Source organism: Falco naumanni, chromosome 2 (genome assembly GCF_017639655.2).
Source record: "Falco naumanni isolate bFalNau1 chromosome 2, bFalNau1.pat, whole genome shotgun sequence".
In the NCBI taxonomy this organism is placed as follows: domain Eukaryota; kingdom Metazoa; phylum Chordata; class Aves; order Falconiformes; family Falconidae; genus Falco; species Falco naumanni.
In genome coordinates, this window is record NC_054055.1 from 38867050 (window position 1) to 38882709 (window position 15660).

At 34.9% G+C, this 15660-nt stretch overlaps 1 protein-coding gene across 2 annotated transcripts in view; it reads left to right on the forward strand.

The window, feature by feature from the left end:
• TDRD3 (tudor domain containing 3) overlaps nucleotides 1–15660 on the forward strand; it is a 109751-nt gene that overhangs the window by 43991 nt on the left and 50100 nt on the right. The window contains exons 2-5 of one of the 2 annotated variants that reach the window (XM_040584084.1): nucleotides 1229–1313; nucleotides 4480–4545; nucleotides 11988–12148; nucleotides 14265–14406. In XM_040584084.1, coding sequence (XP_040440018.1) covers nucleotides 1229–1313; nucleotides 4480–4545; nucleotides 11988–12148; nucleotides 14265–14406 — 454 coding nt within the window. Of the gene's footprint in view, nucleotides 1–1228; nucleotides 1314–4479; nucleotides 4546–11987; nucleotides 12149–14264; nucleotides 14407–15660 lie in introns of those variants that run through there. The other variant, XM_040584085.1, reaches the window with a different exon arrangement.

Sequence of the window (15660 nt, forward strand, 5' to 3'; positions counted from 1 at the left end):
ACTAGCAGAGCTTGAGAGAGTGATGTTAATGTTACCTGGGCCTATCAAGTGTACCTGCCTTCAGATGTTTTGCATGGCTTATAAGTTACACTGTGGATGTTATTTTTTTCTAAAAGAAATATGTCTTGAAGCGCTCATGAATATTTAAATATTTCTTAATGTATAATAAACTTTATTTCTTAAGTCATTCTTCTATTCTTTGGGAAATGATTTCTTGGTAAGTAGTGATTCAAATGTTATTTGGGCAAGTACTCTGTTTCAGACTGAGTATCTAGCAAATACCAATTATTTAATGATTTGCTGTGATATATTTAAATAAAATGAAGAGCTGTACAGAGAAGGCAGATTGCCAGCTGCATAAAAATGAAGACTGGGGCTTCGAATAGCAAATGCCACAATTTCTGACCACTCAAGTTAATATTATCTTCCTTTTATTTCCAAGTGTTTTTGGAGGTTTGAATAGGTCAGCCCTTCTGAATTGATTAGCTGAATCCATTTAAAACCTGCTTGGTTTTCATATGAACAAGTTTATTGTATGGTTACAGAATTTCTGCAGAAAGATACTGATCCTGGACTACCACCACAAGGGTCACAAATGCCGTTTCCAAATGTGATTGTGGAGGAGATTTTCTATTCTAATTTAAACTTTTTCATGGTATTTGACGGTATTGATCCACTATAATGTGCTTCCATTTATATGAGTGTCTTTGTAGCCTAGGCAAGCAAGAATAAATTTTATAGGATAGCCCCAGCCCTTGGGGGCTTAACCATACAGTCTTGCTCTTTAGAAAAAGATGTGGTTGTGTTGTTTGTTGTGTGTGGGATGGGGATTTTTTTTTCTTGGAAGTGCATGAGTGAAATTATAACACTTAAATGAAATCAAGGACAAATAGTTGATCTTGTAACCAGTTTCCTGTAGTTTGGGGGAGGGGAGGGGCATGAGGAGAGCAGTGTTACTCTGAAATAATGGAATGATGCCTTCTGTTACTTTGTAAGTAGAGCCTTTGGTTGGGTTTTTTTAGTTGTTTTGTTTAGAAATTATATAAGAAATCTTTTACTCGATTTCATCTTGTTGTAAGGAAACTGATTACATGAAGTAATTTTCCAAGTATTTTTAAATCTACACTTCACCAGCACAGAAGATACAGAGGCATAATCTTATATACAGAAAAAAAGTTTTCCTAATAAGATACATCATGTGATACTCTAATATTTTTTTCTTTAACAGGTATCTTTCAGATGAAGGAATTGAAGCTTGCATAAGTTCCTCTGAAAAAGTTAATACGAATGACATTGTCCTAGTTGCCCTTAATGTAAGTTATGATTGTGAAAACTTTCCTGACAAATCATGCTAAAAATGATATATCTGATGGCTCAAGTGTAGGTTTGTGTAGCTAATTAAGTGTACTGTTGTCTGTGTGATTTACAAAAAGGACAGAATACATAGACTTTCTCCTTGTGTGTATGAGTTGTGATTTTTATTTGGAAATAACACCTAATCCAAACTGTGAAGCCTGGAGGAGAAAAATGAATGTAATTTGCACTAGGAAAAAACTTTTTGTTCATGAAATGTAAATCTAAAGTTGAAGTAAAAGCAGTAATAAAGTCAGAAGTGCTATGTACTGACAGGAGTATGAAATTGTAGTACAAAATATTAATTTTTTTGGGATGAATAAAACACCCTTACTTAGTTTGACTTTTGAATGTTATACTCATTAAAGCATATTCAAACTAATGGTGAATTTTCCTGTGATGTGTACATATTTATGTAACTACAAACAGGTTTTTTTATTTACTGTAGAAATCTGGATTAGTAATAGTTGTTCCTGCCTACAAATAAATACAAAAATATAGAATATAGAGAAACAACTTAGAAGCAATAAACCTTAATACTTATAAGGACTCGACAAGTGTGCATATGAATTCCTGTTTTTCATAGTTCTAGTATATACATTGTTGGTACACATTAGTAAGTCTGCTCCTTTTCAGTAACAATAAAAAGAGGGCAGCTACTCAATCCATGCATTTCTTACTTATTTTTAGTTTATTATATCAAAATTATGAAGGAGATTTTTGAGAATTGTACATTTTCTTTTTTTAAAACTTCTTAGTCATCCATACTCAAAAATGTTACAACTTGTATGCGCAGTGTATGGACTTATATTTTCCAAGGGGAAAAACAACATAGTGGAGCGCTTGAAAAAAGTATTCTTTCCTAACGAAGTTGTGGATGAGAGTTGTTACAGATCATTTTGCTCATCTTTGAGATTCAGCCAAACTGTTGGCTTGAGATGATGCTTTGGAAAGAGTATCCCCTCTGCTCCTTTATTTTGTTCTTTGAAGCATTCTGTTCAGTCACTCATATGTACGCCTGCATAAATTCATGTAATGAATTTGAAAAAAAGTAAAGCAAAATTACAATGCAAAAATGCAAAGAATGTAACAGAATACATGCAGAGGGCAAGCATTTGGTTTCTGGACTGTAGTAGCATGGCTATATGTATCTTGAGAGTGCATTACTGCTTTATATAAAAAAAATAAAAATGAAATACATGCTGGGTTTTCCCCAACATGTAAATTATAGGCTGGAACAAGCACTAACATAATCATATATACATATATGTGTTGTATTTCAGGTTTGTTTGGTGGATAATAAAAATAAAATAAGATAGAAACGTTGCACAAGTACTCCAAAGCCGGTTTTAATTGCTTATCAAATTTTTGTTAAGTCAGTTTTTTTTGATGGCCAGAAGATTAAGTTGCTTGTTAGGTAACTAGGGAATATCAGTGTGGCTTGAATGGCAGGATTTCAGTGAATTTAGATTCCACTTCTTACAAATTCACAAATTCTTTCCTTGACTGCTAGAGACACATTTCAGGCGGAAGAAACCAAAATGTTAACTGACCTTTTATTTTCTGTGTGAACTGCTTAAATGAGTATGAAATAGACATGAATGTACTTCCAGTCCTTCAGATGTTTTTATTTTGTATAAAATATTGCAAAGACTTTGTAGAAGTTGTGTCCCCTTCCTGTTGCTGATTACAAAGCATTTTGCTGGAGACCGGTCAATTATATGCATATGGAACATGTGGGAACAGTTTATAGGAGCATGTGTGCTATTCAGAGCTACTCAGAGTAAATACACTTGAAGACCATACCTACATTTAGTTTTTTAGTTGTAGGGTACCAATATTTCTCATTGAAAAACAGAATAAACCACTTGTTTATGATGTTTTGGATACTAAAATGTAGCACTGCTCAGTTCTAGATTGGAACGCTGAAGCAGCAGTCCATTGGTATATATTAATGGCAAGTTAGTGTACAAGCTGTAGTAGTAATTATATTTAGCCCTCCTTTTGGAAGTGTTAATGGTCATGATAAATAAGGAGTGTTTTCACCTTCAGTACAGTAGTCTGCACCAGCCTGTCATATTTAAAACAGCAGGCTTATTTCAAGTAATGAAATTTAGAAAATTTTAGAAAACATTGGTGATTTAGGCTGCACTTCTGTGCTGTGTGGTTTAATACCAGCCAGAAACGGAGTACCATGCTGCTTACTCACCCACTTCCCTGTCCCCTGGAGGGATGGAGTAGACAATTGGGAAGGCATGTAAACTCTGAGAGTTGAGGTAAGAACAATTTAATAATTAAAATAGGAGAAACCCACAAAATAGTAATAGTAATTCTAATAACAATTAGTATGAAAAGGGGGAGGAGAAGGGGAAAGGAACACATGTAAATGTAGTAAAAACGTAATGTGTAAAGTTTAATTGGGTTTTATTCCATTTCCTATTTTCACGTTTGACCTTTTATAGCCATCCAGTGCATCCTTTTGTCACACATCGCCCTGATTGGCATGCTTGTCCAAAGTGTTAGGTGAGAAAAGTGTTTCTGTAGAGATTCCTTTGTTCAATCATACAAATTCTTTAGTTTAATATTGTCAGTGGCTACGTTGTGCAGTTGCTGAATAATGTCGTGCAGCTGTCTACCTCACTTGAAAAGAAGTAATCAGACATTTCAGTTAAAAAGCATTTAATGGAAATAAAATTGAAGCTTTTATTCCAGGTATAATTGCAAAAATCATCTAAATCTTTTTGAAGGATTTGCGTATGTAAAACCATACAGACTAAAAATGCTTTTCTGTAAGTGCCAGATGGAGAGTGAAGAAAGAAGTTTATTCCTGTTAAACCTTGGAGTTATGTCTAATAATAAAACATTACTTAGTTGTTTCATTTCCTCTATTAAAAGCATTTAATCATCCTTGAAAATGTGCTTAAAACAAAAATTAATTTAAAAAGGTAAAAGACTAATTCTGTGAACTCTTTAATTTATTTTTTTGCAGCATATGCAGTTAGTGATTAATTATTTTTTTTAAGAAATAGTTGGCATTATAGAAGAAAAATACCCTTCTTTTTCCTATTTTTTTTTGAAACAGGGTATTTTGGGTTAATATTCTCTTGTCTCCTATATTAATTTCAGACAGATTTAAGAACGATTGGCAAGAAGTTCCTCCCCAGTGACATCAATGGCGGAAAGGTGGAAAAGGTAGACAATATTTTTACTTAATTTTTTTTTGTGTTCTGTGATTTCTGTGTAATGACAACCTTCTCTGGTGCATTAGTCTGGTTTTGTCATCATTTCATATACAAAAGAAACTAATATCTGAGTATGTTGTAGGATAAATATATGAACATATTAGTTTGCCCACTAGGCTTCATAAAGAAAGGACTCTTTATTTCTCAGCTTTGAAATGCTTAAATGAATGTCAAGAATCCTAGCCGCTTGATTTATCACTCAAAAGTTATTTAACCTGTTTGATCTTGACATGGTATCAGAAGTTCATTTTTTCCCTCTCCTTTGTTCTTGTGAGGGCAACAAAGCAGGTTAGAAAAAGCAAAGCAGCTGTAAGAAATAAATTTCTATTTTGTAAAACTGAACATCTCAGAAAAAGTGGGAAAAACAATTTAATTTTATAGGATCCCTGTTAAATTTGCTGCTGTCCCCTCAGAGTATGTGCTTCCTTGTGTTACTATGTGTCCTTTTGAGGATTCTCATTTTTGTTACTGACAGTACAAAACAGTATATATGTAGGATCCTAAATAAGAAAACAGGGACCATTACTGAATGGAGCTGGATAAATTTCCACATGGAATTGTCTTAAAATTGATGGAGATGGAGGACTGGATAAGAAGATTGAATGCTGCAGGAATCTGATCCAATCCAAACTTTTTTGAAAGTTTGGTTCAAGGTATTTCTGTTTCCCAGTTTGTCAGATAGTTAGTTGAGAGAGATCAGTGCTTGCAGGCTCTTTCCATTTTTAATCATTGAAGGCTGAAAATACAAGGAAAAGGGTAATTTTTTTTTCTCTTAGGTAATGACTTCTGACAACAGGGGCAGGAATTTTGAGAAGCTGGAGGAAACAGAACAGAAGAAAACTATGGCCCCTAATGGTCTTCATTAATGAGAAATGTTTGTTTAAAAAATGGCATTTTTTAAATTCTAGAGACGTACATCTGTCATTATCGTTAAGGAGCCAGGAGTTTTTACATGTGAACTTCTAGTGAAATTACTGTTTTTATTTGGATCACAGATCTTAGGAAATTAGTCTACCCCCCCCCCGCCCCTAAAAGCCCAAATCAAAACAAACACCTGCAAACTGTTTGCTGAAGGATGATAATACTTAAGGTTTCGAGAAGTAATGATTGCACAGAAAAAGTCAGTGTTTGTCTCTTATTTATAGTTTTTAGTCCAGACTGCTAGTGTACTGACTCTGCTTTTTTTTTACTCCTGTTTCCTTTTTTGAGTAAAATTAAGCAAATCTGACTACTTAATATATGCTGCTATTAAGCTTGCAATGTATATAAATACTTTATGTTACTGTCATTTATCTACACATATTTCTGTATTTGCTTTTTATATGCAAGTAAGGATACGGTTGAGACAGGAGTAACTTCTAAATATAATCTCTCAGTAGAAAGCAGTCATTTGTGGTTCAGCAATGCTTCAGAAAACAATATAAATTACATGCTACTGTTTTTCCTGCCATCCAAGACTAGGTTCAGTATTATTTAACTTGGGAACATATGATGTATTTCCATATTGCATAGAAAATAACTTATTTTATATTAGTGGCAAATATTTGCATAAAAGCTGAGATGATGTCCTAGTGTGAAATGATGTGGGTGTTTGACCATTTATAGGTGGTTATTAACTTCAGTATTCAATACACAGAAATGTTGTATTCACTCATTTGTCTGTGTTACGCAGTTTTAAAAAAATCAGTATTACCAGCATTAGCCACAAGATGGCCACATTTGCATAGGATTTGGAAAAGCTGAACCCTCCCATTTCCATCTAGATGGCTGCTATATACCATAAATACATGTTAAGTGTTCTTAATGCAATAAAAATGCAAAGGAGGCTATAAAGTTATAATATATGATTTAGTAATGCTGTTACTTTTAAGGCATAACTGATTTTCTTCTGAGTATTTATGTTTCATTACAATGGAAACATTCATTGCAGAAGAAGGATTCAGAAAGGGTTTCCTTTCCGAGCTCAGAGACATGCTAAGAGTACTGACAGATGGATGATAAGCAGTTACAACATGAGTTAGCAGTGATTCTAATTCCTGTTTAAGGTTACTCATACACCTCCCAATTTCTGTCTCATTACTTTAATAAAACTAACTGTGCTTTAATACAGCTAACTGTGCTTTGTTGCCTTTTAGTGTCTCTTTGAATGTGGATTTTGGTTTTCTACAGGTGTGCTTTTTTTATATTTTGTTGTTGTTAAAGGGATGATCAGATTTGCTGTTCCAGTTACAACTGACTAGCATTTAAAAAAAACCAAACAACCCTCCAATCTTGAGGTGCTCATCTTTATCTTCCAGTGAGAGTGATTGCTATAACAGATCTCCTGATGTAACTGTGTTTGAAACTCCAAGTGTCAGAAATTATCCCATACATTTTTAGTTCTTTGTTTCTTTTCTAGTTGAGTTGGCTTTGTCAAGACTATGCATGTGGTAATGCTGACAGATCAAACTAAGTTGTAGTCTTTTTAGAAACAGCTCTTTGCCAGCTTTAGGTAAGCTGTGGGCCTTGAGCTCTTCACCTTGATGAGTGTTTTGATTGTGTTCTTAGCTCCTAATGCCTACTTCAGAAGCTTTTAAAAAGGCATGATTTTTGAGAAAAAGTAAATAATGTTAGATACAATAAGCTAAATATTTGTGAGAGGCTGACTAGTTTTTGGTTTCAGACCACACTTCGAGTGTGTCAAAGCAGTGCCCGTTAGAAGATGGTCCAATAACAGTCTTGAAAACAGTAGAATATAGTCTAGTTGCTATATTGCAAAACTGGTTGAAAATTACTCACCAGTTATTGGGCATTGCATGAGATCTTATCTGTAAGGTAGAGATCTAAAGAGATAGATTTATTAGAACATTGTTTTCTACGTTGATCACATTGGCGAGTATGCTTATAGATATTTTGTGGCTAGCTTTATCTGGAGCATCTCCCCTCATTCTAAGGATGGCAGTAGTTGCTTAATTCCTGTTTTTGAGCTGTAATGTCTTAATTGGCAGGTGTTGAGGCAGGTGTAAGTACTGTTTGAAAAGTACTGCTACAAAGTAGTTTTACTGACATCCTGGATTTCCTGGAAAAGCTATTGGTTCGTTGTAGAAAGAGGTAGTATTTCCATGTTTCCAACTGTTGATCAGTTAGTCCCCTCCAGTCCATGTGTATAGTTAATAATTCAGAAATACTTTTTTTTCTGAACATGACATGATATGCTTAGATTTGTTTATTCATATTGAAGTAGCTTATAAGCTAAGTGCATGACTGAATGATCTTTTAATTAATTTAACCTATGTCCAGAAAGAGCTGAGTATATTCTATCATATGATATGTAGATACTTGTTTGCTTCTGGTTTTGTGGTGGGTTTTTTTGTTTGTTTCTTTTTCCCTTTCAAAGAGTCATGTATGTTCTGAAATTAGCACTGCTAGGTTTTGTGGATAAAGAGGAAGGTGACATGGTATGTCTCAATGAGATTAAACTTCTATTTCTAGTCATTCCTCTTATCCCTCTTTCTGCTGTTTCACGTTTCAGACTCTGATTTACCCAGCAGTTTTCACATACATTAATGTAAAACCTACAGTATAAATAGTATAATGGCATTATGCAGTATAAGATATTATTATTACATTTTTCACCTTGAAAAAGGAGACAGAGCATTAATTATGAGATTAATGATGGATAAACCTAGTGTTCATTCCTCAACTCATTTAGCCTATGTTATGTACTCTTATTTCCATCCTTTAGACTCTAAGTAGTTAAAGCTTAGTGCTTCTTTTATGGCACATAATATTTCTTTATTATTCTACTGTTTCTTTTATTTTAGTTTTGGTTTTTGCTTTTTTTTTTACAATTATTAATTAGTCATCTGAACTGCTTTCCATAGCATTCCAGCCTTAATGTGTGCAGTTGCTGGTCCCGTTAGAAGATACTTCTGGAGAGAGCAAGCTGCAACTGTACTATTTGGAACTTTAGAATGAAGGCATTACCTAAATAATACAGTTTTGTATATAAGAGAACAGTTACAGGATCACAGAATGGTTGAGGTTGGAAGGGACCTGATGAGGTCATCAGGTCCAACATCCCTGCTCAAGCAGGGCCACCTAGAACTCGGTGCCCAGGACCATGTCCAGACAGCTTTTCATTGTCTTCCTGGTGAAGACTCTGCAATCTTCTTGGGCAGCCTGTTTCAGTGCTTAATTACCTTCAGAGTAAAAAAGTGTTTCCTGTATTTTGCTTTGTGCATTGTCCGGGCTGAACAGTCCTAGTTCTCTCAGCCTTTCCTCATAGGAGAGATGTTCCAGTCCCATCATCACATCTGTGCCCCTTTGTGTCTAACCTTGGTGTCCATCCTGTAGGAAGTTTGGTCTTTTCTATGAGATCCATGAAAAGATTAGACTCGATGAGCCATTGAGTTATACTGCAGTGGTCCATCAGTCAGTATTTTAAGAGTTCTGGACTTCACTACTGTCTCCATTATGGGCTGTTCGTTAGGGTTTCTGTATCTGTGAATTTAATTTATTACTTTTTCATCCTCTCATCTGTTTCATATGCTGAATAGCCATTAACCTTTACAAAACGTTGTAAAATGTACAAATCTTTACAAAACCATTAATTTTTACAAAACACATATCCTTTCATTCCAGGTATTATTACAGTTTTGTCAAATGAAATCCTTTTTTTTTTGAAGGGTAGGGCTTGTAGAAGTGTTGAAAGAACCCATTTTAATCATGATCCAAACATATTGTCCATTTTGAGAAGGAATTAAATTGATCTAGCTGATGTCGTGATATGTTTTTTCTTCCACTTCCTGCAGGGAGGAGCTGGACCCTAGCTGATGTAGAAATTGTTTGATATATTCAACGTAACTGTATGAACTGTTCAAATTATTCAAAGTGTTAGTAAGGGAACTGCAAGTTGCATTTTTATAATGGGAAGTGACACAAAACCTTCATAGTTGGGATAGAACCAGCCTTACTACTTAAGATACTTGGTAATTTACTAGAAATTTGCTTTACCATTCTCTATATGACATTCAGCACCTGACTGCTGAAGAAGTTTCAGATTGGCTGACTCTGATTAAATGTGTAAGTTTACCTGTTGACCATAACTGATTTGATTTTTGTTTGTTAATTTATATTTTTTTTTCCTGTCTTGATTCTCACAATGGTGCTTTAAAATAGTCCACACAAGGAGGACTGGCATAGGCCTTCTGGATTCACTTGGAATCCAGTGATGGTTGTCTTCCTCCTGCAGGAAGACTGACTCCTGTTTATGGTGTCACTATGTGCTCATTTTATGTGGTGAGAGGGGAAATGAGCTGAATTGGAACTGGGGGATGTTGATGCTCTAATGTCTTGATTAAGTCTATAACAATAGTTGTGTTAATGTGGTACGTTTGAGGAAACTACACACTTTCATTCTTCTTTTACACCTGTTTTCCGAAGTGACATGTAATTTTCTGTGTTAAGGAAGCAGAAACTACTGTCCAAGCTCAACGCATGCACAGCTCTGCTTTATTGTAGTGCATGTTTGACGCTGCAGACAAAAAGCCCTGAACGTACTGGCTTGTATATTCATAGTTAGCCTAGCCCGCATATCTTTGCACTCCAGATTTTAAGGGATCTATCAAACAATTGTTTAAAACCAAAAGCAAGTACCCAGAACTAGAACCTGCTCAACATTTGTGAAAGAAATTGCCACTGTAGTAAAGCTACTATTCAGCTGGCTGACAAACCTAGTTTGGTTAACTAGAAATGCTTCTTAGTTGCCTAGTGTTTCTTCATCTTTGAAGACATTGTATAATGTTAAAAACTATTAATGTTAATTTATGCCAAGCATAAATTTTTGTTGAAGCAACTAGTGAGTGTGGCATTGTGGTTCATTCACTACTGTAGAAAGAATCTTTCCATACAAAAATTTACAAGGGAATTTTTTTGTGTGGTGGCTTTGCTGTAGTTAATTGATAGAGGAGGGAAACTTGTTTTCATAGTATACTTTAGTTTATCTGGTTTTGCTTGTGTTGAAATAAAGGGGAAAAAATTTCAATGTGTGTGAGAAACAGAATTGGTCTTTTAATTGTTATTGAAAGAAATAATGTTAATTCAGCATTTACTAAAAATACTTATTTATGCTCTTTTCTTCGAACATTCAGGATTGAAGGAAAAAGATAAGAAAGCTTCAATTTTCAGTAGATTCCAAATAAAGTAGTTCTTCAGCTTTTGAGTAATCCTCCATCCCAAATACTGTATTTTCCATGGTTTGATTTGAAGTCATAGACAATGCAGGTGCCTTCAAATTTTAAATTTACTTGAAAGTGTCAAGAATAGGAAAATTAGAAAATTTAGTTTATATTACTGGCTATTGTCTCGAGATCACAAAACCATGTAAGAAGTGACCTTTGTAGGATGCTGCTTTTGCTCCTTTTAGTGACTGTTTTCTTCCTCCTCCTAGTACAATTTCATGCTTTGTTGATATTCCAAAGTATTTTCCTTTTTCTTTTGTTCTCATCCTAGATAAAGTTTCTGTTTCCTTATCTTCTGATTTATCTAGTTTCACTGCTTCTGTTCCTTTACTAATTTCTTTTTTCTTTATGTATGTTTACCTCCTGGTTATCTGCTCTCATTTAGTGTTATTCTGGGCTACCTGCTCTGTTTCTCAAAGGGAAGAAGCTGATGAAATGTGCACTTTTTCATCTTTTCTGCTGTCTCTTCAGTACTAGAAATCACTTGAGCAGTAACAGATTATTCGTTTTTGTTTCTCATGGGGATTAGAATTACTTTGTACTCAGCTATAATTGAAATGTGAAGTGGATTGGTCAGTTCATTTTGGCTTTTTCTTTGTGTTGTGGGTTTTTTTTTTTTTTTTTCAACATAAACTGTGGTGTGTAAAGTGGAGCATGCTGCATTTTTAGGTAACCAACAGGTAGTGACGTCCCTTGAGGTTCTTACATTCTGATTGCACCTCTGAAGAAGCTGTGTTTCTACTTAGTGTTTACAAAGAGATTGTACTTGAAATGTATGCTTGATGCAACCAGTCTTCAGGCCTATTTTTTTTTTCTTTCTTTAGAACGTTTTGTCAATGAGACCGTGTGGTACAGCATGTGAAATCTTACTGGAACCGCATAGTATGTTGGAAGTGATAATATTTGTGGGTTGGTTTGTTTTGCCCCAGCTTCATTAACTTTTTTCCATCATTGGTATTGCAGAGATGTATGAAGTATCACAACTGTGTCTCTAAAAAAGCTGGTTTTGTTATGCTTTAGAATATATAGTGTATGAGTAATAGATATTGGACATGACTGCCTGATCAAATTACACTTCTCTTTGCCTGGGGGCATCTGTTAGTGTGCCTAGGTATTAGTGTGTTTGCTTAATGGTGTTAACAGTTTTGTCTTTTCTGCTTTGCATATGTAGCTGGAAGGGCCATGTGTTCTGCAAATACAGAAAATACGCAATGTTGCTGCACCAAAGGATAATGAAGAATCTCAGGCTGCTCCCAGGATGTTACGTTTACAGATGACTGACGGACACACAAGCTGCACAGCTATAGAATACAGTAGCATGTCAAAAATAAGGTGAAAAATGTTTCTTTTCAAATTTTACTGTGATACTTAAATGTCCTTTAAATAATGAAAGTGTCCTTAGTGATATCTGGAAAAAATTGCTCGGCAAAACAAGCTTCCTTCTCAAATTCTGTACGTAAAGGAGGACCTTGAATTCAGCATGCAAAGGTGTATATGAATGTAATATACAATACCGTGTATGCTGAAGTACATAATGGAAGAAAGTGGATTTTTGCAGCTATCTGCTGAGTCTGTGTTGACACAGCTTGCAGCATTTTCGGTGTGTGCAGACTTGACCCAAATTCCCAGTTTTTAGGAGTAGCAGAGCTTTTGCCTGACTTTGGTAGCAGGAACATCACAGACCTGACGTACCTAAGTGCAACTAGTGCTGCTTTACCATGGGCAAAGCTTTAACTTGGGTTGAATTAGTAAATATTTCTTCAATTAAAAATGAAGACTAAGAGCACTAATTACTGTTGAAGATGGGGATTTTTTGTGTGTTTGGTTACGAAGGTGCTGAAAATTCTCTTTATAGTGTTTAGTCTCTGGAGTCATGGTGCACTTTGCTTTAGTTCAGATGACAATGTAAAAAAAAATAATCTTCCTCTCTCTGCTAGCTGCAACAGTTAGATACAGATAGACACTTCATTTTTTAATATCATATTTTACTGTTAAAATGCTCCTTCTCAGCAGGAGCCAGCTTGCAGTTTAGTGTGGTGCTGTCTTAAAAGGTAGAACACTTAATGATACTTTAATTTTAGCTTCAGCCAGCAGAACTTGGAATATCATATTCCAATGTGAATATAAAGAGAAGAGCAAACAGGCTCCTGTGTAAGTAGATTCTAGATCACAAAATAAAGAAGAAAACCCAGAAGGAGACATAATTTAAAAGGTTTTAGATAAAATTTCAAACAAGTCAGAGAACTCATCACTCTAGTAATGGTGTGAGCTCTTTTCAATGTTGTACAGAAATTTAATTTCTGCTGTGTGTGGTTATTTCAGGTTTGAAGTTGGACTGTTAACATGGAATAATATGCTGTTTCAGTACATAGTGTTTCTTTAAATAAATAAACCCTGAAGTTTTCTTTTCAATGGAAAGTTCTTAATGGTTAGGGTTTTCATTTACCCTACCCTTCCTTTGCACAATTTTCATTTTTTCTATATTTCTTGTCTTGTCTAATTTTTACAATCTCATTTTCTGTGCTTTTATGAGAACAATAGTGAAAAGCCATTAATATTGCTAAGGTTAATGCCACTGGTGCTGAAATTGGCTTACTCCATTGTGAATGTTCCTCACCGTGTGGTATGGTCCTGTGATTCCAACAACAGATTTAGCATATTTTAAAGAGCTCATTGTGTCTCAGTTGAAAGGTTACATCTGACTGTGTCCTGTTTCTGACAAGAACAATCAGTTTCCAGATTGTGCTGCTTGTCTTATCTTCCAATTATGGGTTGGAGATGTGTGATTCTTTCATGCATCTGCTGTTGTTTTTCACTGGGTAGATTCACATGACAAGAAGGCAAGGTACCTCCTTTTGGGAGGTGACCACAGAGAGCATCCATATGTTTTAAAATGATAGAGTAATGAGAGAAGCAGCACTGCAAGATGCATAATTTTTGTATTTATTGTGGTACAGTCCTGGCTGTTAGTAATGTATAGAAAGCTTCTTTTCTAACAGCTCTTTGTTTTCTTCTGAGTTAAACAGCTAAAACAAATGAGATCATTAACCGTCTGGAGATCCTCTATTTATTAACTGTAAATACAACCTAGGATGAGGAATTTACTCGTAGACAACTAACTTTGAGATATCTTCTGTTAGTCTAAACAAGTCATATCCTTCATTTGGTATTGTTAAATTGGATTTTAACCAAACAGACAATTTGTAAACATTAATCTATGTTAGAATCTAATTTGCAATATGGCATTTTTGTGTAATGAGTAGGAAGCATTCCAATAAAGCTATTGAAAAGTACTGTGCATACTGAAGGAATTATTGCAAAGGTTTTTGATGCTTATTTTTTATTATAAAATATGACAATGTTGGAAGTATGAGAGACTTCTGTATGTTTTTGGTAGCAGATTATTAATAACTGTATTTGAAACATTTGGCTTTGTTTCTGCTTCTAGCCTGAACACTCCACCTGGAACAAAAGTTAAGCTTTCAGGAATTGTTGAAGTGAGAAATGGATTCTTGCTGTTGGATGACAGTAACACAGCAGTTCTTGGAGGTGAAGTGGAGCATCTGATAGAAAAGTGGGAATTACAAAGGGTGAGGTAACACCACTGGAAATGCTTGTCTCGCAGGATGCATGTTACATCTAATGATATCAACCTTAACGTGTTGACTGTGAATTTTCATATGATAAGCTTTTGGAACTTCACTGTCCCAGTAGTTTTAGGGATGCAGCCAAATATATGTAAATTAGGCCTTATGTATAGTGTTGCAAATGAGGAAATGATAAGTGATCCTCCGTGGGAACTGATTGATTTCATAGTCTGCAGGGACTGAAAACATTAATCAAATGTATAAAATTTATTTTATTACAGTCATGGGTGGTTGCTTTCCTAAACAGTATATTCAGTACCAAAATATGGTGTGATGCCTTTTACTATTACCATCTGCAGGCTCTGTATTTTTGAGGCAAAAAAATAACAGTTAGTGTGTGGAAAGCATTGAAGTTGTTAACCTTAAGTATGAATTCTGTATTGCAGATTTCATCAGTTCTTTAGGTAAATTTGTTATTAGACAAATTGGAGGATATAAAATCTTTCAAAAAGCTATAAATACTTCTAAACATCTTTGCTCTGTTTTAGCTTGGTTCCTGTTTCAATAGAACAAAAGTTGCTGCAGGAAGACTTTTCCGTACATTTCCTCACAAATTCCTAGGGCAGGAAGTTTTGACCCTGCTGCCATCAATCCTAAATACTTGTCAGATTAACTATCACTACTACTACCAAACATATCTCTCTATTTTTACATCGGCATCTCCGGAACAGAGTAGCTGCTTATGAACATGATGGTCATTTCTGTGTAAAGTACTACTTTTATTGTTGGTGATGCTGAGTTTGGCAAAGTTGCTTTTGTTACGGCTAGCCATCTTTGGTGTTTGTTTGCATCTTACAAATTTGAGCAAACTGGCCCAAAATCTGTTTGAACATTTGGGTTACACAGTGTCCATTCTATTAGATTCTGGCATCCTTTTCATGCTTTTGTAGTTGAAAATACTTTTTAAAAAACATTCCTGGTTTTAAATGAAGCTGTCTGATTAAAAAGAAGTTTCTGGGGTCAACAGCAGAAACATCCCATTTTATTGGTTTTAAAGTCTTGTGAGTTCTCTCTCCAGTCAAAAAACACTTAAGTTGTGAGATTGATGGGGACAGGAGAGACACACATAGAACTAATGTGTCCTGAAGGATGACATATAATTTGTAAGGGAAGGGTCAGTAGAATCAGTTAGTTTTCTTGGTGATAATTTGGACAGTCCACATTTTTATTCTTTCTAGTCTTCAATAAATGAATGCT